The following is a 27,728-nucleotide window of genomic DNA, read 5'->3' as shown; positions in this document are numbered from 1 at the left end:
ACGCCCTCCGGCGACCTACACGCAGAGGCGGGGCCAAATCCAAAGCTGAGACCCAGGAGCTGTGGGAACAAAGAAGAGAAAGGGAAACCTCTCCCAGCAGCCTCAGAAGCAGCGGATTAAAGCTCCATAATCAACTTGATGTACCCTGCATCTGTGGAATACATGAATAGACAACAAATCATCCCAAATTGAGGAGCCAGGAGTCAGTGCTGTGCCTCTGAGGTGGGAGAGCCAACCTCAGGACACTGGTCCACAAGAGACCTCCCAGCTCCACATAATATCAAACGGCGAAAATCTTCCAGAGATCTCCATCTCAACACCAGCACCCAGCTTCACTCAACGACCAGCAAGCTACAGTGCTGGACACCCTATGCCAAACAACTAGCAAGACAGGAACACAACGCCACCCATTAGCAGAGAGGTGGCCTAAAATCATAAAAAGTCCGCAGACACCCCAAAACACACCACCAGACGTGGACCTGCCCACCAGAAAGACAAGATCCAGCCTCATCCACCAGAACACAGGCACTAGTACCCTCCACCAGGAAGCCTACACAACCCACTAAACCAACCTTAGCCACTGGGGACAGACACCAAAAACAACGGGAACCACGAACCTGCAGCCTGCAAAAAGGAGACCCCAAACACAGTAACATAAGCAAAATGAGAAGACAGAAAAACACACGGCAGGAGAAGGAGCAAGATAAAAACCCACCAGACCTAACAAATGAAGAGGTACTAGGCAGTCTACCTGAAAAAGAATTCAGAATAATGATGGTAAAAATGATCCAAGATTCTATTTCCCAGATCCAAAATCTTGGAAATAGAATAGACAAAATGCAAGAAACAGTTAACAAGGACCTAGAAGAACTAAAGATGAACCAAGCATTGATTAAAAACACAATAAATGAAATAAAAAATACTGTAGACGGGATCAATAGCAGAATAACTGAGGCAGAAGAACGGATAAGTGAGGTGGAAGATAAAATAGTGGCAATAACTGCTGCAGAGCAAAATAAAGAAAAAAGAATGAAAAGAACAGAGGACAGTCTCAGAGACCTCTGGGACAACATTAAACGCACCAACATTCGAATTATAGGGGTTCCAGAAGAAGAAGAGAAAAAGAAAGGGACTGAGAAAATATTTGAAGAGATTATAGTTGAAAACTTCCCTAATATGGGAAAGGAAATAGTTAATCAAGTCCAGGAGGCACAGAGAGTCCCATACAGAATAAATCCAAGGAGAAATACACCAAGACACATATTAATCAAACTGTCAAAAATTAAACACAAAGAAATCATATTAAAAGCAGCAAGGGAAAAACAACAAGTAACACACAAGGGAATCCCCATCAGGATAACAGCTGATCTCTCAGCAGAAACTCTACAAGCCAGAAGGGAGTGGCAGGACATAATTAAAGTGATGAAGGAGAAAAACCTGCAACCAAGACTACTCTACCCAGCAAGGATCTCATTCAGATTTGATGGAGAAATTAAAACGTTTACAGACAAGCAAAAGCTGAGAGAGTTCAGCACCACCAAACCAGCTTTACAACAAATGCTAAAGGAACTTTTCTAGGCAAGAAACACAACAGAAGGAAAAGACCTACAATAACGAACCCAAAACAATTAAGAAAATGGGAATAGGAACATACATATCGATAATTACCTTAAATGTAAATGGACTAAATGCTCCCACCAAAAGACACAGATTGGCTGAATGGATACAAAAACAAGACCCATATATATGCTGTCTACAAGAGACCCACTTCAGACCTAGAGACACATACAGACTGAAAGTAAGGGGATGGAAAAAGATATTCCATGCAAATGGAAACCAAAAGAAAGCTGGAGTAGCAATTCTCATATCAGACAAAATAGACTTTAAAATAAAGACTACTAGAAGAGACAAAGAAGGACACTACATAATGATCAAGGGGTCGATCCAAGAAGAAGATATAACAATTGTAAATATTTATGCACCAAACATAGGAGCACCTCAATACATAAGGCAAATACTAACAGCCATAAAAGGAGAAATCGACAGTAACACAATCATAGTAGGGGACTTTAACACCCCACTTTCACCAATGGACAGATCATCCAAAATGAAAATAAATAAGGAAACACAAGCTTTAAATGATACATTAAACAAGATGGACTTAATTGATATTTATAGGACATTCCATCCAAAAACAACAGAATACACATTTTTCTCAAGTGCTCATGGAACATTCTCCAGGATAGATCATATCTTAGGTCACAAATCAAGCCTTGGTAAATTTAAGAAAATTGAAATTGTATCAAGTATCTTTTCCGACCACAATGCTATGAGACTAGATATCAATTACAGGAAAAGAGCTGTAAAAAATACAAACACATGGAGGCTAAACAATACACTACTTAATAACACAGTGATCACTGAAGAAATCAAAGAGGAAATTAAAAAATACCTAGAAACAAATGACAATGGAGACACGACGACCCAAAACCTATGGGATGCAGCAAAAGCAGTTCTAAGAGGGAAGTTTGTAGCAATACAATCCCACCTTAAGAAACAGGAAACATCTCGAATAAACAACCTAACCTTGCACCTAAAGCAATTAGAGAAAGAAGAACAAAAACATCCCAAAGTTAGCAGAAGGAAAGAAATCATAAAAATCAGATCAGAAATAAATGAAAAAGAAATGAAGGAAACGATAGCAAAGATCAATAAAACTAAAAGCTGGTTCTTTGAGAAGATAAACAAAATTGATAAACCATTAGCCAGACTCATCAAGAAAAAAAGGGAGAAGACTCAAATCAATAGAATTAGAAATGAAAAAGGAGAAGTAAAAACTGACACTGCAGAAATACAAAAGATCATGAGAGATTACTATAAGCAACTCTATGCCAATAAAATGGACAACCTGGAAGAAATGGACAAATTCTTAGAAATGCACAACCTGCCAAGACTGAATCAGGAAGAAATAGAAAATATGAGCAGACCAATCACAAGCACTGAAATTGAAACTGTGATAAAAAATCTTCCAACAAACAAAAGCCCAGGACCAGATGGCTTCACAGGCGAATTCTATCAAGCATTTAGAGAAGAGCTAACACCTATCCTTCTCAAACTCTTCCAAAATATAGCAGAGGGAGGAACACTCCCAAACTCATTCTACGAGGCCACCATCACCTTGATACCAAAACCAGACAAGGATGTCACAAAGAAAGAAAACTACAGGCCAATATCACTGATGAACATAGATGCAAAAATCCTCAACAAAATACTAGCAAACAGAATCCAACAGCACATTAAAAGGATCATACACCATGATCAAGGGGGGTTTATTCCAGGAATGCAAGGATTCTTCAATATATGCAAATCAATCAACGTGATACACCATATTAACAAATTGAAGGAGAAAAACCATATGATCATCTCAATAGATGCAGAGAAAGCTTTCGACAAAATTCAACACCCATTTATGATAAAAACCCTGCAGAAAGTAGGCATAGAGGGAACTTTCCTCAACATAATAAAGGCCATATATGACAAACCCATGGCCAGCATCGTCCTCAATGGTGAAAAACTGAAACCATTTCCACTAAGATCAGGAACAAGACAAGGTTGCCCACTCTCACCACTCTTATTCAACATAGTTTTGGAAGTTTTAGCCGCAGCAATCAGAGAAGAAAAGGAAATAAAAGGAATCCAAATCGGAAAAGAAGAAGTAAAGCTGTCACTGTTTGCAGATGACATGATACTATACATAGAGAATCCTAAAGATGCTACCAGAAAACTACTAGAGCTAATCAATGAATTTGGTAAAGTTGCAGGATACAAAATTAATGCACAGAAATCTCTGGCATTCCTATATACTAATGATGAAAAATCTGAAAGTGAAATCAAGGAAACACTCCCATTTACCATTGCAACAAAAAGAATAAAGTATCTAGGAATAAACCTACCTAAGGAGACAAAAGACCTGTATGCAGAAAATTATAAGACACTGATGAAAGAAATTAAAGATGATACAAATAGATGGAGAGATGTACCATGTTCTTGGATTGGAAGAATCAACATTGTGAAAATGACTCTACTACCCAAAGCAATCTACAGATTCAATGCAATCCCTATCAAACTACCACTGGCATTTTTCACAGAACTAGAGCAAAAAATTTCACAATTTGTATGGAAACACAAAAGACCCCGAATAGCCAAAGCAATCTTGAGAACGAAAAATGGAGCTGGAGGAATCAGGCTCCCTGACTTCAGACTATACTACAAAGCTACAGTAATCAAGACAGTATGGTACTGGCACAAAAACAGAAAGATAGATCAATGGAACAGGATAGAAAGCCCAGAGATAAACCCACGGACATATGGTCACCTTATCTTTGATAAAGGAGGCAGGAATGTACAGTGGAGAAAGGACAGTCTCTTCAATAAGTGGTGCTGGGAAAACTGGACAGGGACATGTAAAAGTATGAGATTAGATCACTCCCTAACACCATACACAAAAATAAGCTCAAAATGGATTAAAGACCTAAATGTAAGGCCAGACACTATCAAACTCTTAGAGGAAAACATAGGCAGAACACTCTATGACATAAATCACAGCAAGATCCTTTTGGACCCACCTCCTAGAGAAATGGAAATAAAGACAAAAATAAACACATGGGACCTAATGAAACTTAAAAGCTTTTGCACAGCAAAGGAAACCATAAACAAGACCAAAAGACAACCCTCAGAATGGGAGAAAATATTTGCCAATGAAGCAACTGACAAAGGATTAATCTCCAAAATTTATAAGCAGCTCATGCAGCTCAATAACAAAAAAACAAACAGCCCAATCCAAAAATGGGCAGAAGACCTAAATAGACATTTCTCCACAGAAGATATACAGACTGCCAACAAACACATGAAAGGATGCTCAACATCTTTACTCATTAGAGAAATGCAAATCAAAACTACAATGAGATATCATCTCACACCAGTCAGAATGGCCATCATCAAAAAATCTAGAAACAATAAATGCTGGAGAGGGTGTGGAAAAAAGGGAACACTCTTGCACTGCTGGTGGGAATGTGAATTGGTACAGCCACTATAGAGAACGGTATGGAGGTTCCTTAAAAAACTACAAATAGAACTACCATATGACCCAGCAATCCCACTACTGGGCATATACCCTGAGAAAACCATAATTCAAAAAGAGACATGTACCAAAATGTTCATAGCAGCCCTATTTACAATCGCCCAGAGATGGAAACAACCTAAGTGTCCATCATCGGATGAATGGGTAAAGAAGATGTGGCACATATATACAATGGAATATTACTCAGCCATAAAAAGAAATGAAATTGAGCTATTTGTAATGAGGTGGATGGACCTAGAGTCTGTCATACAGAGTGAAGTAAGTCAGAAAGAGAAAGACAAATACTGTATGCTGACACATATATATGGAATTTAAGAAAAAAAAATGTCATGAAGAACATAGGGGTAAGACAGGAATAAAGACACAGACCTACTAGAGAATGGACTTGAGGATATGGGGAGGGGGAAGGGTAAGCTCTGACAAAGTGAAAGAGCGGCATGGACATATATACACTACCAAACGTAAGGTAGATAGCTAGTGGGAAGCAGCCGCATAGCACAGGGAGATCAGCTCGGTGCTTTGTGACCGCCTGGAGGGGTGGGATAGGGAGGGTGGGAGGGAGACGCAAAAGGGAGGGGATATGGGAACATATGTATATGTATAACTGATTAAATTTGTTATAAAGCAAAATAAAAATAAAAAAAAAAAAAAAAATCAAAAGATTGCTTGCTTGGTAAGCATGGAATTCAGAGCCACTTGAGTAAGATCTTCCTATGAGCTTCAGGTTATGAGAACTTGGCCTTCTTTTTCTCTGGGGGTATTTCTCTCTTAATTAACTGCTGGACATTCAGAATCAAACCACCCAGACCTGTGGGAAGAGACTGCTATATTCTTGCCTTTCCACTTTTTTGATATATTCAGTTGTCAAAAAAACCTCGGTCATTACCAATTCCCTTATGAAGAGCAAAGCTTAAGATTTCCAGGAGTACTGCTTATTTCATATTCACTGTTGGGTAATATACGAAATCTATTATTCCATGAGATTTGTGGTAATTTTTTCTACTTAATGTGATTTAGGAATAGCTTTACCTTATACCATTTTCACATTGATTCCTGTAACACTGTCCACAAAGGACTAATGTATTTTCCACTTATACTGAGCACTTTCTGTGGGCACACTGACTTTAGTCCCTGTTTTTTTCTGCAGGGTCGTCTAGTAGCAGGCACCCAAATCAGGCAACTCCAAAGAAAAGTGGCTTAAAGAATGGCCAGATGAAGAATAAAGATGACGAGTGCTTTGGGGATGATATTGAGGAGATCCCAGATACAGATTTTGATTTTGAAGGGAACCTGGCCCTTTTTGACAAAGCAGCTGTGTTTGAGGAGATTGATACTTACGAGAGGAGAAGTGGTAGCCGTTCCCGGGGCATCCCAAATGAGAGGCCTACTCGGTACCGCCATGATGAGAACATCCTGGAGTCAGAGCCCATTGTCTATCGTCGGATCACAGTGCCCCACAACATGAGCAAGGAGTTCTGCACAGGTAAGTTAACCCCACATCCCACTGGCTGCTCTTCTTTTTTTTTTTTAATACTTGAAACAGAATGACCCAGATTCTGAGTCAGAGTCTTGTAGTAGGAATTAACTCAAGGGGCATGGTGGTTGGCCCATTATATTGTCTTTTAGAGACTGTGGCTATCCTACCTACCACTAGGTTGGGGTGGGGGCTGATTTCTCTACATGTCCATTTATATCCTATACCTGGCAGGATCTGGTCTGCTGTTAAGTACGTTATGATTAACAACTAAAGGCATAGAGGCTGACTATCTAGATTGACATAGTCAGCTCTGTTTTCACTTTGGCTTCCCTGTTACTGCCTATAGATTTTATCAGAAGTTCAACTCTGTTTCACTGGTTGTTTGCTGGGGTAAGAAATAGAGCTGAGTAGTGGAAACCATTGGCTAAAATTAGGGTTTCAATAAATAACATTTGTTTACTACACTGTCCTCATCTCCTGCTAGCCCTGGTCATTGAGGGTTGGCTAGTCATAATGCTTATGTGACAGTGTAGTGCCTTGGTAATTAGGTAGGTCACTGTGTATGATAGCCTAATCTGTTAACTCAGTGATTTTTAATTTTGTGGTTTTGTTTTTTCTTTTAGCATCTGGATCTTTTCTTCAAACATGGCATTTGAGGCAGCTGTAGGACAGGTGGTCTACCTCATCCCTGTCTCTGTCCCTTCCCTCCAAACATTATTAACTGGGCTTCTTAGATTACAGATTGAAACTATTGTTGTTAAATGATCTTAGGAGCTAAAGGAGGAATCAATCATTTTAATAAGTATAATAATCACCTGAAGTCTTGGAGTCTTGAATATAGGGAATATAAACCTTGAATGCTAGTAGCAGTTACAGGGAGATCTATGGAGACAGCTTAGTTACATATGGGGGAAAATCAGAGATATGGCACGGCATTTTTGTGAACGTCAGTAGGGCTCTGTTGTATTTGGTTTTGCTGAGTGTAAAAGCTTCCATGTGAAAAAAAAGAAATAAGCAGATTGTCAGGTTAAGAAAGACTACTAATTTCTGTCTTTCACTATCAGACTCTGGCAGGCACGCCTCTTTACTAAGGTAGTTTCCTTAAGTGACACTGACAGTGTGAGTTGCTGAACTCCTTTGATTTTTATCACCTATGTTAAGGCAAACAACCTAGCTTAAGAATCAGGCTTAATTTAAATTGCCAGGTTTTAAGCTTTTCAAAGGCAGCTATCATCCAGCAGGTCTGGTCGTATACTCAGATCCTGCTGTCCATCCACTTTTTTTTTTTTAACATCTCTATTGGAGTATAATTGCTTTACAGTGGTGTGTTTTTGCTGTATAACGAAGTGAATCAACTATACATACACTGTCCATCCACTTTTTTTTTTTTTTTTTTTTGCAGTACGCGGGCCTCTCACTGTTGTGGCCTCTCCCGTTGCGGAGCACAGGCTCCGGACGCGCAGGCTCTGGACACGCAGGCTCAGCGGCCATGGCTCACGGGCCCAGCCGCTCCGCGGCACGTGGGATCTTCCTGGACCGGGGCATGAACCCGCGTCCCCTGTATCGGCAGGTGGACTCTCAACCACTGTGCCACCAGGGAAGCCCGTCCATCCACTTTTGACTGCTCTCCTTTTTACTGCCCTCAGTGACAAAATAAGCTGCCTTTACTGGTCACTCTCTGGAAGCTGAGGTGGTTGGGTCGTGCCGTATGTGATTTCCCTGAAATTCCTGAGCTTGGGGAGATTATAGCCTGCCTTGGAGTGAAGTGGCTAACAGGGAGAGAATAGCAATAAGAATCAGGAAAGATTCTCAGATCTAAAAGAGCCTAAGAAAACATTTGCCAAAGTAGACAACAGGAGAGGTGGGAAGTTTTTCTTCCTACATACTCTGTCTCCCCAGCTTAATGTTCACACTTTGTTTAATGACAGAAGTGAAAGTTCCCTCCTCTCGTATTTTTCCAGAATTGCCATTAACAGACATACTACAAACCACATGTGCTAGGCATTGGCCAAGAACTCGGGTATGGCGGCTTGTGGTGTGTAGCAACCAGTTGCATTTCACTGGAGCATGACAGTGAGGGTACAAGAGGCCCTATAGCCTCATGGCATCTGGTTTTTCTCTTTGTTCTCAGCAGTGATAAAGAGTGGAAATGAAGTCCTTTTGCCAAGCAGGATCTATGCTGGAAATAGAGCAATCAAGCAGTTATCTTGCTGAGCAGCTTCTACAGGTGATTTTGTCTCTGCTCCAACTCCAAGGCACAAGTCTTAAAGCAGGTTTTTATTCAATGTTATTCACGTAGCGCCTGGCTGGGGACACGTTTCCAGTTGGATTTACTATCCAAATGTTAGTATCGGAATGAGGCAAGCTATCTGCAATATGTGGGGAAACAAGCTAGGACAAAAAAAAATGTTAGTGTTAGGTTACTTGATCACCTAGTATAATTTTCTCATTTAACAGATTGAGGACATTGAGGTCCAGAGAGGTAAAGGCTCTCTATAAACCTTACCTATCACATTTCCTTTCCTTTTCTGAATACAGATATGTTAAAGAGAAGGATATAAGAAGAGAAGGGCAGTTTAATGGCAATTAGACTATATAGTCTTTTCTCTTTAGTATTCCCTCAGGAATAGACCAACTTAGATCTGCAGTTGTAGAGAGTGGTTTGGCTAGCTCCCCAATCTAGCCTTGTGACATTTATGTCCTAGAACCCCAAATACTTATTTTCTGCTAATTCCCAGAGTAGCAAAAGAACAGCACGTTTACCACTCATTTGGTAATGGCTTGGGTTTCAGGATTCTGGCAGCTTGCTGCTGGTATCCTACACATTGACTGCATGCTGAGTGGTGTCAACAGTTTCTAAGCTGTTATTCTCTAATTGCTCATATTCCTCTTGGCAATACTCTTTGCCAACTGTGTGTGTGGAGGGGGGGCAGTGTTATAAAAGGTCTATTGATTGGGAAAACACATTCAGGAAGCAGCTAAATTTAGCTCTTTGTTTAACCCAAATTTTTTCTCTCTGGAAGGCCCCTTTGGGTCCTTTAACAGTGCTGCTATCTCCAAAAGATTGTCAGACATTCCTCCAGCTTGGACCTATGCTGCTAAATAATTGTATCCTGTGGTTGCATACATGTTGGTTAAGTTTGCCTATAAAATGCTAGATGCATGTGAGCACTCTGTGTTCAGAGGTGAGAGGTCCCCAAAGAACACCGGTTAGGAGAGTGGTAAGGCTTCAGAGAAGAATCTTTGCCCAACATTCATAATATTCTAAAAGTAATTTTTAAGACAGTGTGGGCCAGTCGGAACACTGTGCTTACTGCATGTAAGTCACTCTAAGACAGTCCTTGCATCCAAGTAATTAAGACGTACTAGGAAATGGAAAGATACCATATATGCCTGGAGTCCAGTGAGAGTGTGGACATTAAATGCATTGGGTGTTGAGGGGCATGAGAGGTCCTGAAGGCTGGGCTGATCAGGCTGGGCTGATCAGGGAAGGCTTCACAAAGGGCGCAGGACAGAAGCCTTGAAGCATGGGCAGGATTTCACCAGAGAGGAAGAGGAAGATACTTATGGGTAGGCTGGGCAGGTGCTGTGTAGTGTGATAAAGCGCTGTGTGGGAGATTGGCTATTGGCTGGTTTGGCCAGGGCAGAGATTTTTGTGTGGGGGAATAGCAGGAATTAAAAATAGCTTTAGACCAGAGCACAGAGAGCCTATGTGCTAATGCTGTCCCTTGTTCTGTGGCCATCAGGAGCAACTGAAGGATTCTGAAAAAGACATGATCCAAAATCTCTTAGGAAGATTTGTTAGTCTTTAGGAAGACTGGTCTCATGATAGAATTCAGGGTAGAATTTGAGGAGAGAGACCAGAGCAGGAAGATAAATTAGACTGATGACATAACTAATATGCCAGGGGTTTGGACCTCTGAATGGAAAGGAAGACAGAGATGTGAGAGAAGTGACAAAGGGGAATTTGATAGGATTTGATGATTGAAGACAGGTTGAAGAGGTTGAACAGGTTGAAGAGGAAGACAGGTTGAAGACAGGTTGAACAACAGAATTCAAAGGCATTGAATCTGTGGAGTGTGAAGAACGGCAGCGAGTCCAGTTGTAGTTAGATTGCATGAGGTTTATGGGCCAAGTTCTTGTGATTTTCTTCTTGCATTGCTTTGTGGCTGAGCCCAGAGAAAGCAATTAGTAGAGTTGCCACACTGAGGGACTTACTAATTATTCAGTGTTAAAGGCTTCAAATGAGGGGGCTTCTGTAGGGTCAGAGAATTGAGTGATGTAGCCACGTGGGGACTACTGAGCCTGTTTCCTTGTCTGTAAAGTGGGATAATATTTGGCAATTAAATGAGATAGTGTGGAAAGCAGTGCAATGCCTGGCTTATAATTATTATTCAGTCAATATTTGACTTTAATGTGAAGTGCAAAGGCTGTCTCAGTAAAGTTACTTCAAAGCATCAACATTTGTAAAATTTTTACTGTGTGCCAGGCACCGTTCCAGATGCTCTGGGTAAGTCATTGTCCATCACCTCAGGGGCCTTACATAGGGTAACCAGATGTGTAAACAAACAAATAGTGGAAGTGTGTACAAGATTTAGAGGTGGCAGAAAAGGAAGGGTAAGTGCCTGGTTCAGGAGAAACAGCATTATGATCACCGTCATAATAGTGGATGTTCATTGGGTATTTACTATGTCCTGGGCACCATTCTAAGCACTTCACATGCTTATCACAGTTAATTTTCATGGCATCTCTATGAGGTTGCATTGTTATCCCCTTTTTGTTATTATCCTCATTTTGTTGGAGTTAAGTGTTCCATTAAATCTTTCACCAGGAATGACTTTAAAGTGTCTAGAATTCTTCATTCCCTGGGTTCTCAAAAATTCTTCTCAGGTTCATTTATTCAAGACCCCTTCATTTTAGTAGAATTCTGATTTAATTTCTGCCATTTGTTTTCCACTGTGTAGCCTTCTTTTGTCTTCAAGTATATAGAAGCCGGATGGGAGGCAACAGGGTGCTATTGGTACAGGCACTGAATCTCCACAGTTGTCCCATCGGCTTTGCCTGAAGGATGTTCCTCAGCCTCCACACCATGTGTCTGCTGAAGTTTGGGGAGTAGCGAGTGTATGAAGATGACCTGAAGTAGAGTTACTGCTCACTGTCTTGCAAAAGGATCAAGTCAGAGTTTGAGTGAGGCACTCTGGTTTGAGCTCCCTTAGTTCAGCACCACTTACCCATACTCATTTTTCTCAGTAAAAGCAGTTCTAGTTCTATTCTGAAGGGAAGTAGCTGGTGAAGCCACAGTTGGTTTCTTTCTGCTGCTTCTGGCTTGCCTCTTTATTCTTCTCTTTGAGCTTCAGTAGCGATGTATCTTGCTCTCAGGACAAGCTCTGCTTTCACCATTCCAGGCTGTCAGTTGTTTTCCACAGCTGGCATTCCATTTCTGCCTCTGAGCCCTGTCTGCCTTCCTCTGCTTCTTGTCCCCAGAGTCCCTCAAGATGTGTCCTAATGCTTTCAAGACGAGCAGTGTTTTTTACCTCCTGAAGAACAGGTAATCAGGAAATCTGTTTTGGGTTTGTTTATGTGTTCAAAAGGAATTCAGAAAGAAAGAAATCTTTGAGCTTAGAAGTGGCCATTGAAGAATTTTACCCTGAGAATAGTGAAGACTGCCTTCAGTGGCTATTGTGCTCATGAGGAGGATCCTTCTCACACGGAGACTCGAGTGTCTGCTGCAGTGGAACTGGTCATGATCTCATTGCTTTTTCAAACCATTGACCCAACCCACATGGGTTCTTCCTTGATCTCCCTTCAACCCTCATTCCCCTTCCTGGGTTTACAGATTAGACCATGTGCTACAGGGATGCCATTCCCAGGGAGGCACCTCTTTTACATTTCTTATCCTAAGAGAGCCACAGGGGAGACATGAGGAGGTAAATTCTAGGAGGTGTTCTGGACCAGAAAACCTGCATTAACAATACCTGTGCTCCTGCACCAAGTGCCGCCACAGGTTTTCATTGAGCAGAGCTGATGAGCCTAGTTTCTGAAATTGTGTCTCTGCAGGCAGACTTCCTTGACAGTGACTTTGTTGATTTTGGGGAACCTCAGGTTCTAGCAGATCCTCCAGTGCCAGGAGTGGAGGGAGTAGTTAGTTCTTTTAATGTGGAATCCTTCAGAGTTTCTGGGCTTGGATAATCAGGTGGACACTTGTCATCAGCCTGAAGGGCTTGGTTGTAGTCCTTGGCACTCATGAGGTTTTAGAGCACTACTGTTAAGACAGGTTTCTTGGCTTAGACTCTTCCCCCAGTAACGAACACTTGTGCTTCCTACAGTCCTACTGGAAAAGGTCTCATGGCAACTTGCTGCCAGAGTTTTTTAATTTAAGAATTTAAGCTCAAACTAAGGGCTGGGGCATCTGGAGCCAGCACATTATGGCCTGACACCTGAGTTTTGATGAAGGTACCAACTGGTCATTTTAGAAACTTGAGTTGGTCTTTGCAAATGTGACTTTTTTGCTATTATGTGCCCTTTGCCATTTCACAGCCACAGGTGTCTGGCCAGAACAAAGAAGGGGTTTGATTTCAATGTATCCATCATCCTCCTTAAATTCAGCATATCAAAGCTAAGTCAGTCATTCACCCCCTCCCATATCTTTGACTCCTTAGCATTCCCATTTCTTTCAGTGGAATCACCATTTTTAAAGTGTCCAGCATGAAACTTTGTGGCCATCTTTGCCTCTTACTTCTCATAAAAATTCATGACTAGAGGGCTTCCCTGGTGGCTCAGTGGTTAAGAATCCGCCTGCCAATGTGGGGGACACGGGTTTGAGCTCTGGTCCAGGAAGATCCCACGTGCTGCGGAGCAACTAAGCCCGTGCGCCACAACTACTGAGCCTGTGCTCTAGAGCCCGCAAGCCACAACTACTGAGCCCATGTGCCACAACTACTGAAGCCCGCATACCTAGAGCCCGTGCTCCACAACAAGAGAAGCCACTGTAATGAGAAGCCCGCACGCCGCAACAAAGAGTAGCCCCCGCTTGCCACAACTAGAGAAAGTCCACGTGCAGCAATGGAGACCCAACGCAGCCAAAAGAAAAATATTGATGACTAGAAAGAACCCTGGAGGCCACTTTTTCTAATTTAATAACACAGTGATTCCTTTTGACAAGGAGTTTTCCTTTATCCTCAGTATTCATTCTGACTGTAGATTCTCCTCTTCCTCAGTGGTCCTTGGAATTGTCATGACCTTTTACTGTTTTTTTAAAATTAATTAATTAATTTTATTTTTGGCTGCGTTGGGTCTTTGTTGCTGTGCGCAGTCTCCCTCTAGCTGTGGCAAGCCGGGGCCACTCCTCGTTGTGGTGCACGGGCCTCCCACTGTAGTGGCCTCCCCTGTTGCGGAGCACAGGCTCTAGGCACACAGGCTTCAATAGTTGTGGCTTGTGGGCTCTAGAGTGCAGGCTCAGTAGTTGTGGCACACGGGCTTAGTTGCTCTGTGGCACACGGGATCCTCCCGGACCAGGACTCAAACCCATGTCCCCTGCATTGGCAGGAGGATTCTTAACCACTGCACCACCAGGGAAGCCCGACCTTTTACTTTTTTATGCTACCCCACAGGTTCCCTTTGTCCCTTGAAATCAATTCTACATGGCCTTCTGCCCTCATTTTCTAGCCCTGTCAACTTCATCCTGTATAAAACAACTTGGCTTTTAATGCCTTCCGAAGTCTGGCCCTGCCCACTACTCTAAACTCTCCTTCACGTCAGTCTCTGGGCTCCAAGCAGGGTAGTTTTCATCTGCTCATGTCACACCCTTTCCAGCCTCTGTAACTTTGTTCATGGTTCCTCCGCCACCTCAAGTGCGCTCCCTTTTCTATCATTGTGACTATAATTGTCTTGTCATGCGAGGCATGGTTCAGATTGAGGATTTGACACTATCTGCAGCTCCTGGTTTGAAATTCCTATTTTACACTTGTGCTCAGGATAACGCAGTTGTTTTTCTCTGATATTTGCACATATATATTTTTTGTTTCCAACTAGATTGTAAGACTGGGAATGTGGTTTGTTTTCATATTCTTTTTTTTTTTTTTGCGGTACGTGGGCCTCTCACTGTCGTGGCCTCTCCCGTTGCGGAGCACAGGCTCCGGACGCGCAGGCTCAGCGGCCATGGCTTACGGGCCCAGCCGCTCCACGGCATGTGGGATCTTCCCGGACCAGGGCACGAGCCCGCGTCCCCTGCATCAGCAGGCGGACTCTCAACCACTGCGCCATCAGGGAAGCACCCGTATTCTTTTTATTTATTCTGTTTCCTGCCATTCCCCCCGCCACCACCACTGGCTTGATGTATTATTACTCTGCAAACATTTGTTGATCATATTTGGAGGCACTTTACTCTTTTTTCTCTCCAACTTTTTATGTTGAAAAAAATTTCAAACTTACAGAAAAGGTGCTAGAATAGTATAATGAACAACCATATGTCCTTCATTTAGATTCACCAGTTAACATTTTGCCACATTTACTTTATATAAATGCACACACACACACCCTTGAACAATTTGAGATTTAGTTGCACTCATTACGTTTCACCCCTGAATACTTCCATATGTATTCAGTAGGATGTTGCTCTCTACAGGCACACTACAAGATTGCTCTCAGGAAATTTAAAATTAATACAAAAGTATTATCTAATTCCATATGCAGAGCTTTCCAGTTGTCCCAATCATGGCCTTTATAGTTGTATTTTTTTTTTAACTCATTTATTTTTTTGCTGTGTTGGGTCTTCTTTGCTGTGCGCAGGCTTTCTCTACTCTTTGTTGCGGTGCGCAGGCTTCTCATTGCAGTGGCTTCTCTTGTTGCAGAGCACGGGCTCTAGGTGCACGGGCTTCAGTAGTTGTGGCACGTGGGCTCAGTAGTTGTGGCTCATGGGCTCTGGAGTGCAGGCTCGGTAGTTGTGGTGCACAGGCACGGGCTTAGTTGCTCTGCAGCATGTGGGATCTTCCCGGACTAGGGCTTGAACCCATGTCCCCTGCATTGGCAGGTGGATTCTTAACCACTGTGCCACTAGGGAAGTCCCTGTAGTTGTATTTTTAATCAACCATTGCATATTACATATAGTTGTCAGATCTCTTTCATTTCCTTTAACCAGGACAGTTCCACAACTTTTGGTGTCTTTTGTGATATTGACATTTGTGAAGAGTCTAGGCCAGTTGATTTGCAGAATAACCATTGGTTTTGATTTATTGATTGTTTCCTTTTGATGTGATTCATGTTAAACATTTTTTCCAGGATTTTGTTGGGACTCTGTCCCTCTTGGAGCATTACATCATACAGTACACAACGTCAGTTTGTCCCATCACTGAGGCTAGTTTGATCACTTGGTAAGGTGTTGTCCAACAGATTTCTTCCTTGTAAAGATACTTTTCCCCTTTGTAATTAGTGATTATCTTGTCAGGAAGTCCTTTACCTCTTGAGTCCAAAGCTTGTTCCAGTAGAGCTTTAACCTGAGGGAGTGAGGTCCAGTGTGGATAGGAGGTTGTTCTAGTTGTTAATGGGGGAAGGAAGAAGTGGGGAAAGAGTCAGAAACATCTTACCCACACTTGCCTTTGGTTACAGCTGGACTGTTACCCAGCTGCAGAGAGGAATGCTCTGAGGCTGTTATACAGGTTTCCTTCGCATTCATCCTTTAATTCAGCACATATTTATGTAGCCCCTCCACTAGGCATTGTGCGCTGAAGGCACAGTGGAGAGGAAGGGGATACAGCAGTGAACAAGACAGACACAGTTACTGCCCTCAGGGAACTTACAGTTTAGTGAAGTAGATAGTCCAAAAGGAAAAAAGAGTTATTTACAAATTGCATTAAGTACAGTGAAGCAGGTAAGCAGCGTGCTGAGACTGAGGGATATTTAAACTGAGACCTGAAGAATGAGGAACCTGCCATGTGAGGTGTCAGGGAGCACTGGAAGAGAGAAGAGAGTGCCGGAAGAGGGAAAGCATGTGAGGGGACGTGGTTCCTGAGGCTGGGGGGAACCTGGAGTACTGAGGAACCTGAAGGCAGCCCCGATGCCCAGGGCGTGGTGCAGGTTGAGGCCCGAGGTAAAGGGGCTGAAGTACACAGGGGCCAGATGACGGGATGCCTTGTGGACCCCAGTAAAGACTACTAGGTGTATTTAGGTTTCTCGTAACAAATTCTTTCAGAGGTACTCTTGACACCAAATTGCGTTTTGTGGCAGCCTTAATATAAGTCTACAGGGGCTGTCTGTACATTGGGTCTAAAGTTATGAGTTTACCAGTTTTTTTTTTTGTTTTTTTTTTTTGCGGTATGCGGGTCTCTCACTGTTGCGGCCTCTCCCGTTGCGGAGCACAGTCTCCAGACGCGCAGGCTCAGCGGCCATGGCTCACGGGCCCAGCCGCTCCGCGGCATGTGGGATCCTCCCGGACCAGGGCACGAACCCGTGTCCCCTGCATCGGCAGGCGGACTCTCAACCACTGCGCCACCAGGGAAGCCCCTTACCAGTTGTTTTATACGCCAAAAAAGAACTCGTCTGATATCGCCACCCAGTTGTGTGACCACCACAGAATGGAATCAGAATTCATAGTCCTGGAGAAATCCCCATGCCCAGTAATGGGCTGTGCTCCTCACTGATAAGACATAGGATACACATAGCCTTTCCAACTAAAAGTCCATGCCAGTGTGAGGATTGAGTTTGGATTTGAGATGACACTTTGTTGTGGGAGCCCTGTTACACAACGGAAAGGCTGGGAGGTGTGATGGATTGGGAGGGAATGTACATGCAGAGGCTGCGGGGGAAGGCTTGGACGTGGTGCTAGAAGGTGTCTTGAGGGTGGGGAAGTGTGATGGAGGGTGTGAGGACATGCATATGTGACCGTAAGGGAGGGAAAGGCCCCAAATAGTATGTACTGGAAGGAGCAGTGCGGAAGTGACAAAGACATGAAGAAGGGGCAGCACACATGGTGCTGGGCCACGAGGCTCGGTGGCCCTGCTTCACGCTGTGGAATGAGCTGTGCGGGGAGGAGGCATCTTCTCTCCTGGCCTGTACTGGGTGTGCTTAAGCCGTTTTCCTTGATATCCTGAGATTAATCAGATCCTAAGAAGTGCTCTGCTTGTCACAAACTGGCTATAATGATATCTCTCTCTTGTTTCACTGACAGCCCTAAAGTACATATTAATATTAAGAGAAGCCCTACCAACTAATTTTACTGCCTTGGTTCCCAAACAATAAAGATCCACCTTCCACCGAAACATAATTGGGCTTGGCCCATGTTCAGGCTTTGGTGATGTTATTGTTTGCAGTTTACACGCTATGTTCTTGGTTCCCTTCCTTTGGAGTTTATTTTATTCCCTCTGCCTGTTTCTGATAAGCCAGTCTGACTGCTTGGACTCTGTGTGTAAATTTTGAAAAGGAACATTTTGTGGTGCTAGCATGTTCCTTTCAGAGATACAGAGTAGAATACAGTGAAGTCCTAGACCCTGAGACCGGCAGACTAAGCAGAAAGGATTCCTGGCCATATCTTTCCCTAGGCTACAAAACATGCCAGTTCATCAACAGGACCCCTTCCCTGCAGCACAAATCAGTGAGATGTAATAGACACACAGTTTCTAGCTGCAGCATTCAGCCAGCCAGAGTGGAGTAAACTCTCCACCTGTGCCATGAGTTTTGTACCCCTAAGACTGAGGAGAAAGGTAGCAGAAAACACTCAGCCTGCCCCCAGAGAGCCCTCAGAACCAGAGAGGGGGTGCCTATACACACAGCATAAGACCTAGTCCCAGAAAGAAAGTTTGATTAGTGGGGTGGCAGGCCCAAGACTCACTGCCCTGACCTGTTTCAAATTCACCAGGAGGGGAATACGTAGGTGAAGAAATGCACAGACTTGAGGGAAAGCTCTCCCTTGCGTGACTTGCAGGTGAAGAGGGTGTTTGAAGTAGGCAGGTGCATGACTGGTCTGACAGGTTTAGGGTTGTTAGTGGCTTAGGACTCCTGAGAATTCATTCAGCTTTTTCACACTGCTATCAGTGGTTCCTCATTAGTTCTGATAACATGTGCATGTCTGGAGCAGGCCATAAGAAATGGCCCTTTTAATCAGCCGTTGACTTGCAAGGTCAGGCTACAGCCTCCAACATCGGCATCCGGCATCCGGGATATCAATGATTGACATTTCACAAAGGGTGAGGGGAGAGGTGAAGCTCACTGTTTGTTGTCTGCCCCAGGCAGGAGTAGGACTCATACAGGTGGAAGGGGTCAATTAACCGACAGGACAGTGTGAATTTTGACATGGAGATGGGTTTTATTTTATTATTACATTAAGTTATTATTATTTTGCCTTCCCTTGAGAGGATACAGACGTGGGTGCTTTATCAGTCTTTCTGCTTGGATTTCTGTTGTTAAAATGTACAGCCACAGCCTAATTCTGTGTGGTTTTAAGAATCCATGTAGGCAGGATTGGATATCTGATAGAACCTCAAGAAATTTCTCCTGAAAGGATCAGTGAGGAAGAAAAGTTTTTCTATACAGGGCTCTGGAACCAACAGGATGATGATGCACTTTCTGAAAACTTCTGCTTTAGAGTTAAGTAAGCCACACTAGAAATAGCAGTAGGTTTGCATCATTTATACGTTTGAGTACCTGATGAGAACTTGCCTCTATTGGTAAATAACTACAGCTGGGACAGTATAACTGAGGTGGGGGCTGAGGAGGTAAGAGGCTTATTTCCCTACTTTGAGGAGTTTACAGTCCAGTATAGATAAGGACACAGGATCTAAAAAGCCATGTGATCCAGCCAGACAAAACTAATTACTTGCAATCCCACGATGACTTGCTGATTGGAATCTGTGTTTCTTGGTCTGCCAGTGAGGCCACATGGGGCTGTTTGGCAGAGGGTTTGCTCCCTTGGGGCCAGCCCAGTGGCTTTAGCTTTTGTAAGATGGCATTCGTTGTCAAGGCAAAAGATCACAATTTTTGACTTTGCTGTTTCTTTCCTGTCCTGGTTTTCTGGGCCCTGAAACGGCACCTTGCTACTGATACATATAATACTATGGACTCCTTCAAGTGTACCCAGCTGCTGCAGACTTTGACCTTGTAAAACCAGGTATCAATACTTTCCATGGTGTACTTTCAATGACTATGTTTCTCCCTAACCTTTATAGAGTTCTGTTTGTTTATGGTGAGTAAACGATTTTTCTGAGTAGCTTAAAGCAAGCCATAGGTTACTTTCCGTGTACTCTTTCCCTGTGGTAAGAGTATTGGGTTACAGTCAACCCAAATGGGGAGAAAATGACAAAATTATTTAAGAAAACAATTTCCTAGTTGAATTTCTTCAGCCAAAAGGAAGGGCTAAGTAGAGGACAGTAGGAGGAAGAAGATGTGGGGAACAGATGGGATAAACAAGTCATCCTGCCTTGAAATTGAACAGCAGGGACCAAGAGGGTCAGGAGGGTTAGCTAGTGTCTGTTCCACTCTGGGGAAGGATAAGGGGTCTGCTTGTGAGGAAAACCTCACTGCCAGGAATGGCATTTCCCCCACTTTGAGAAAAGCATGTTTTCTTCTAATGTGGTTGATAGATTGCAGCCTTTTCTTGATAGTACCAAATACATCTTCATGGATTTGGCCTTTGTGGTCTAAAGTTCTAAGAGAGTTTAAGTTCATCCCTGCTCTGTGGTAACCTGAACGGGTTGTTACTCAGTTCCCCATGCACTGCTTGAGCTCTGTGGAGAGCTGCATAGCATGCCTAAGTCCCAGATTAGGCAGGTGGACTGGGGAGGGTCAGTCTTAAAGTCTTGGCTTTCACAGATCAACTACACCCATTTGTGGAGCTGGTTTCCTGTAATCACTTTCCCTTTTTCCTCACCTCCTTTCAAACTGCAGACTCTGGCCTGGTTGTCCCAAGTATTTCCTATGAGCTGCATAAAAAGCTGTTGTCTGTGGCTGAGAAGCATGGCTTGACTCTGGAGCGGAGACTGGAGATGACAGGCGTGTGTGCCAGTCAGATGGCACTGACGCTACTCGGAGGACCCAACAGGTAAATGCCTCCAGATCGGCGGGGGCTCAGTGTGGGGTGATGCTGCTCTGCCTCAGCACCACCACAGTGCATCACACACACAGTTCATCAGACCGTTGCTGCTTCTCTAACGTGAGTACCTCTGTGAAGTCACTTTCCTGGATGCTGCAAGGTTTTTGTTTGCCTCTCTCACCCTTGTCCTGGAAGTCCTCATTCTTCTCCCAGCAAACCACCCTTTGATCCTTCCTTCGTGGTAACAGCTGACTCTCAGGCTCCTGCTGACTACCAGAGGCTTGCTTTCTAAGAACCTTCAGAGACCCAGCCTTTGGAACTCGCCATTCACTCAGAGGGCTGGGATAAAAATCAATCCTGAGTTCCATACCTGAGAGCTTCTAGAATAACCCTGACAACTGGGTGTAAGAGCTAGACTTTGGTACCTTTCCACTTGCCCTTTTAGGCTGCTATATCAGGGGCAGTGCTTAGTTTTGTGGATGTTTACTGATACCATGTACCAGACCTTGTGCTAGGGCTAGGGATACAAAGAAAAAGAAAATACTGCTCCTGTCCTCCAGTAGCCTAGTGAGGTCTCCAGAAAGTCCAGTGCTGTGGTAGAGGAAACAGAAGCCTCTCCAGGAAGCCACATTTCTACTCCAGGCTGGAGAAGACACTCACCCTTCCTAGAGCAGTGGCATCCAAACTGAGTCCTACAGAGCAAGGGGGAGTTCACAGCGGCGAGCAGCAAGGGGGAAAAGTAAAAAGCGTGTGCCGAGGGCAGAAAGGATCAGGAGACCGTGGATCCATAAGTCATTTTGTGTGGCTGGAAAGTAGGGCTTTGGTACAGCTGAGAGATAGGGAGCTGCTGAAGGGATCTCAGTAGTGCTGTAACATGGTTAGTCTTGTGTTTTAAAAAGGCGACTTTGGCCAAGTAGATTAATGGAGGCAAGACTGGGGCCATGAGACCAGTTAGAAAACTGAGCCAGGGGCCAGGTGATGGTGGCCCCAAGCAGGGAAGTAGGGATCAGAGAAGTGGGTGGATGAGGGAATTTTTAAAGGTAAAATCAGCAGGGCAGGGTATTGAATAGATATGGATGGTGATGGAAAGTGAAGTGTCGGTGATCACTGAACTTAAAGCGTTCTAGCATGGACATCTGGTTGGATAGTGGTAGCATTCACTGTGATAAGACACGTGGGCAGAGGAGCAGGTTTGGGGGAGATGGTGGATTTTGTTTTGGATATGTTGGGTTTAGGAGGCCTGTGCGACATCCAGATAAACCACTGGCAATCTGGATCTGAAGTTTAGAAAAAGGTCTCAGCAGAAGATAAAGATCTGGAAGTCATCATCTGGTACATGGTATAAGAATAGGCAAGCTCCTCTAAGGAGAGGGTGTAAAGGGAGGAAAGGGCCTAGGGTGGAATTCTGGGGAACATTAGCATTAAAGCAGAGTTAAGAGATGAGGAGCCTTCCAAACTAGCTAAGAAAGTTTAAAGCCAGAGAGGTAAGAGAACCAAGAGGGTAGTGTTTAAGAACCAAAGGAATGGTGTTTGAGGAATAAAGGGACGGTCAGCAATGGCGATGCTGAGAGAGCAAGCACAATTAGAGTTGACAGGTATCTGCTGGATTTGTCAATAAAGAGGAGGACTTTGGTAGCCTTGTGGGAGAGTGGTGTCTAAAGTGATCCACGCTGGCTGTGAGATTTCCCCTCCTGGCTTCTCCACTCCACTCACCCTATAGCACTATGTTCATTCCTCCTTGTCCCTCGATTTAGGCCTGCTTCCCAGCCTGGATCCCTGGCCTCTCCTCTGCCAGGAAAGAGCCAGTGGAGACCCCAAAGGAGGAAGTAGTGCAAGCTGCTCTCTGAAGGAGTATCCTGCCCTTGGGTCTGATGACCGTTGAACCTTCTCCCAGAGCAGCCATTGGGGCAACTTGAGGAATAACCTCTTCCTGGGAGTATTTGAGGCCATTAAGTGGCTTCCCAGAAATAGCAGTTTGGGGGCAGGAGCTGAATGTCCTCCCCAAGTCACATTCCTCTAGTCAGCTTCTTGGAGTTGGCTGTTCTTGTGCTTGTCTATTCTTTCAGTGTCTGAACTCTCAGAAGGGCCATCTCCTGTCGTTTGCAGCAGTTGCTGGTTTTCCTTTGAGAAAGATACCACAGTAATCAGTTTCATGTATGTCAAGTACCATGCATTTTTTCACTGTGCTTTCACAACAGCATTTAATTTGATCCTCATAGCTTCACCTCGAAGGTAAATAGTAACCCGGGTTTTAAGATGAGCAAAGCTAAGGCTCAGAGAGCAGAAAGACTTGGCGCATGTGACATTGCTGGTTCATGGTGGAGCCAGGTCTCCAGTGCCTATACTCTGACCCTGCCGTTGGGTATGTGGGTGCCATGGTCCGTTTTGAGTCCTCTGATGGGGATGCCTCTGTGAGAGGGAGAGTCCATTTAGGGAACAGACACGGGTGAGTCAGAAGCCAGAACTCCGCAGTATCTGTGTGAAGGGAGAAGTACTCGTCATATTTCCATAAGATGCAAACGTGGTGAGGGAAATGAATGACTCAGTGTATATGTAAAGTACATTACCAGATTCCCCCAAATTTATTTGGAGAGTGGGAGTTTCCTCTTTGGCTCGACAACATTTGTCTTCCTCTCTTTGGGGAAAAACAGTAAATGACTGTCACTGCTCCGCCCCTAAGCAGGGCCCTAAGCCTCTTTCTGTTCATCTCCCCTTCCCTTCCTGCCCTGGGGGCAGACTGAGTCGGGCACAGCTCTAGGGCTAATCCTCTAAACCTCCTTACTTGTGGCTTCTCTGAGACCAGAGAGGTCTCAGCTTTGAACGGCAGGAAGCTGGAAGTGACTTCATCAGGCAGTGGGTGTCCAAGGCAGCTACCAGCCTAGGAGGCCGGGAAGCCCCTAGCCTGCCTACTGCCTCCTCTGTGACCAGTAGTGTAACAGTGCCAGCATCAATTGAGTATTTTGTGTGTCGGTTCCTGTTACAAGTGCTTTACATCCATTCATCCACCCAGTGTCCTGTGAAATAGGTACTATTAGTATCTACACCACTGCTCTTACTAGCTTACTGGCAGCTCAGTAAGGAGAACTTGGACTGGCAACTGATTGAGGATGATTTAGAACTACCGTCTTTGGTACTTGCTGTGAGTGTCTTAGGAGTTGAGCCAGAGTAATCGTAAAAGGGGTGGGTCAGTTTCACAAGTGAAGGGGTTTCTGGGCAGGGGAAATAGTTTGAGCAGAAGCAAGAAAGAACCTTACAAGTGCAGCAGAGAATGATGAGACCAGTGTTCCTGCAGTGGAGCAGACATGTTGGGGAAGAAGAGCAAAGAAGGCTGCAGAGGTAGAAAAGCCTCTTTTTTTTTTTTTTTTTTTGTGGTACGCGGGCCTCTCACTGTTGTGGCCTCTCCCGTTGCGGAGCACAGGCTCCGGATGCGCAGGCTCAGCAGCCATGGCTCACGGGCCCAGCCGCTCCGCGGCATATGGGATCCTCCCAGACCGGGGCACGAACCCGTATCCCCTGCATCGGCAGGCGGACTCTCAACCACTGCGCCACCAGGGAGGCCCTAGAAAAGCCTCTTTGCTAAGAAGAGTTTGGACCTAATAGGTCATACAGTGAGAACAGTAAGTGTTCTTGGTCAGAAAGCAATGTTCTGGCAACAGTGTTATATGGAACAAGATCTGGGTGAACTACCTAATGAGAGGACCCAGCAGATGACGTGACACCGGGATGTGGGACAGTGGGAGTGCCACCCTGTAAACCTGGCCTTTAGTGGATTTTGTCCATCCCTCTCTGGAACCTGGGACTAGCGAGAACTCTGAGAGCAATAGGTGCCGAGAGGCACTAGCCTGGTATATGATGCAAGGGATTGGCAGGTCTGCAGCTGATAATGCTTCTTTGCCTTCTGTTCCAGGTTGAATCCAAAAAATGTTCACCAGAGGCCTACGGTGGCCCTGCTATGTGGGCCCCATGTGAAGGGGGCTCAGGGTATCAGCTGTGGGAGGCACCTAGCCAACCATGATGTCCAGGTCATCCTCTTCCTGCCCAACTTTGTGAAGATGCTGGAATCCATTACCAACGAACTGTCTCTCTTCAGCAAGACCCAGGGCCAACAAGTGTCTAGCCTCAAAGGTGAGCACTTGCACAGAGCTGGGCTGAGGCCCTCTCCGTCCTCGGTGCTTTCATTGGTCTGGCGGTGCCGCCCAGTGGTGACAGGTGGAAAAGCACCACAAGTGTAAAGAATGCTTTGCCCGTAAGTAGTCTTAGTGTCTAAGGAAATAAATACCTTTGGTGTTGACTTGCCTACTTCCTATCCCTTTCACCCTCCTCCTTCTCCCACTACTCAGATGGAGAGGTGGGGACCTATTTATTCATTTCACAGATATTTACAGAACGGGCACTGTTTTTGACACTGGGGATATGGCAATAGATTTTTTTTTCTAAAAAAATATTTATTTATTTATTTGGTTGCATTGGGTCTTAGTTGTGGCAGGCGGGCTCCTTAGTTGCAGCTCAGGGGTTCCTTAGTTGCAGCTCGCTGGCTCCTTAGTTGTGGCATGCGAACTCTTAGTTGTGGCATGCATGTGGGATCTAGTTCCCAGACCAGGGATCAAACCCAGGCCCCCTGCATTAGGAGCGTGGAGTCTTAACCACCGTGCCACCAGGGAAGTCCCAGATTTTTTTTCTTAATCCATGCTTCCGTGGAGCTTACATTCTGGTTAGGACAGATGACAAGTAATATCTCTTCCGGGTCACATGGCAGTAAGTGTTATGGAGACAAATAAAGCAGGGAAGGAAGACAGAGAATGTTGGAGGGTTGGGTGGAGGGTAGCAGACTTAGACATTTCAGGGTCCAGTCATAAAGGGCCTGTGGATCACTGTGAGGGTTTGAAATTTTACTCTGGGTGAGATGGAGAGTCACTGGAGGAATTAGTAGAAGAAAGATATAATCCATCTCGGGTTCCAAATGATCATTATGGCTGTTGTTTGAGAGCAGACTGTAGGCTTACAAAGAGAGTTATTAAGGCTATTGTAATAATTGGAGAGAGAAATGTTGGTGGCTAAGACAGCCACAGTGGAAGTGATGAAAGGTGGTTAGTTTCTGAAGCAATATTGAAGATAAGAGTTTACAGATTGGGTGTAAGGGACGAGAGAAAGCGAAGGGTTAAGAATGACTCCAAGGTTTTTGGCCTGAGTAACTGGAAGAATGGAGGTCCCATCACTGAGATGGAAAGAGCTGGGGGGGAGGTTTGGGGAAGAAGAGCAGAAGCTCAGTTAGAGATGCCTGTTGGATATGCAGGTGGAAATGTTGATTGATGAGTCTGGAGTTAAGGGATCTGGTCTGGAATTACAAGTGTGTGGGTGGTATTTAAAGCCATAATGAGCCTGGATAAGATGTCTCCTAGGAAGAGAGATTAGATAGAGAAGTTGTTAGACTGAGTTCTTTGTATAGAAGTCAGGGACTTGAGAGGCCAGCTAAGGAGACAGGGAAAGAGTGGTCAGTGAAGGAGAAGGAAAACCCGGAGGGCCTGGTACCTGAAAGGCAAGTAAAGAAAGAACGGTATGTTAAGCTATGTCAGCAAGCCATTCTAGGTTGCCTTACTCTCAGGCCAGGCTCCTCCTGTGGGCATGCGGAAGATAAGATGCCGCTCCCACTCTTGAGAGCCTCAGGGCCCACAGGGACACCACCACCTCCATCTGTAGTGGCCTGTTCTGAGTAAGGAAGCCATCAGTCTCTAATTGAGAATTGAGATATGTCATTACTTAGGGCTGAGACCTGGGGAGGGGTTCTCGTATGTGGGTTCCCCCCTTGAGATCTATAACATGATGCCCTTTTCCAGGCAGTTGGTTCTTCCTCTAGCTGCCCACAATCCTTTCTATCCCAACTGCCCCAGGAGGCAGGTCTGAGGATGCTCACCTTTGAGTTTGGTCTGATTTCCACTAGTCTCAGTTTAACCTCTCGGGCTGGTCAAGACTTATATACTTGTTGAGACATCTGTTCTTATACTGTCCCAGAGGCCTGGTTAGAGCAGAGAAGCCTTTTAAAACACCTGAGAAGTGATAGATTCCTTCCCCATTCTTAAGGTTGGGCTGCATGGAGGAATTATTTCCATGATAGTGAGAGGGGCCAGCAAGGCCAGGCAGTCTGGAGCAGGCCATCCTGGTGTAGAATGAGCATGCTCTTGCCTGCTCACACTTGGGCCAGACAGCAAATGGCAGTCAGCCCATTCCTCCTGAGCCCTAGGCACAGTCTCCCTGTGAGGGCTGACATGGCAGTAGAGCCCACCTTCCCAGAGCTTATAATTTACCAGGGAGTTAGTCAGATATGAGGAGGAGGCAAGGGCCTTGTGTCCTGAGAAGCTCTGCACACCCAGCAGGACAGTGCTTCAGCCTGGGAGCTCAGTGGTCCATCAGGCTGACACGCTCTTGGTCTCTAGCACCCAGCCTAACCAGGCCTTGGAACTTCCGGGGCCTGAGTACTGACCCAGCCTTGAGAAGGCTGGCCTCTGGAGTGGTGTCTGAACAAGACACTCTTGGGGGCCACCATGGTTCTAGTCCCAGCCTGGGCTGATACTTCATAGGGGTTTTCAGATGGCACTCTTTCCACCTACAGATCTGCCCACCAGCCCTGTGGACCTGGTGATCAACTGCCTGGATTGTCCCGAGAATGCCTTCCTGCGGGATCAGCCCTGGTACAAAGCAGCCGTGGCCTGGGCCAACCAGAACCGGGCACCAGTACTCAGCATAGACCCTCCTGTGCATGAAGTCGAACAGGGCATCGATGCCAAGTGGTCACTGGCTCTGGGCCTACCTCTGCCTCTGGGGGAGCATGCAGGCCGTGTCTATTTGTGCGACATCGGCATTCCCCAGCAGGTATTCCAGGAGGTGGGCATCAGCTACCACTCGCCCTTTGGCTGCAAGTTTGTCATCCCACTGCACTCTGCCTAGAAGGGCTCTGGGCAGGCTGGACCCTGCGGTCCCCTGCTGCTCCTGCCAACGAACGCCTTAAGGATGTGAAGCTTCATGGACCTTGTTGTTTTTTCTCTTTTTGGTTTCTTTCTTTGAGAGAACAGCTCATATTTAAAACAGACCTGTCACCT

At 44.9% G+C, this 27,728-nt stretch overlaps 1 protein-coding gene across 1 annotated transcript in view; it reads left to right on the top strand.

The window, feature by feature from the left end:
• Positions 1–27,617, top strand: part of EDC3 (enhancer of mRNA decapping 3) — a gene marked incomplete at its 5' end in the record, with an annotated part of 41,069 nt that extends 13,452 nt beyond the window's left edge. Inside the window, 4 exons of the mRNA XM_079701032.1 lie at positions 6,288–6,623; positions 20,490–20,643; positions 24,542–24,759; positions 27,242–27,617. Coding sequence (XP_079557158.1) covers positions 6,288–6,623; positions 20,490–20,643; positions 24,542–24,759; positions 27,242–27,576 — 1,043 coding nt within the window. The 3' untranslated portion in view covers positions 27,577–27,617. The remainder of the gene's footprint in view (positions 1–6,287; positions 6,624–20,489; positions 20,644–24,541; positions 24,760–27,241) is intronic.
• Positions 27,618–27,728: the final 111 nt, after the last annotated feature.

Source organism: Hyperoodon ampullatus, assembly GCF_949752795.1.
Source record: "Hyperoodon ampullatus genome assembly, chromosome: 3".
Classification (NCBI taxonomy): Eukaryota; Metazoa; Chordata; class Mammalia; order Artiodactyla; family Ziphiidae; genus Hyperoodon; species Hyperoodon ampullatus.
Note: the sequence above shows the minus strand (reverse complement) of the source record. Positions and strands in the feature narration are given on the sequence as shown.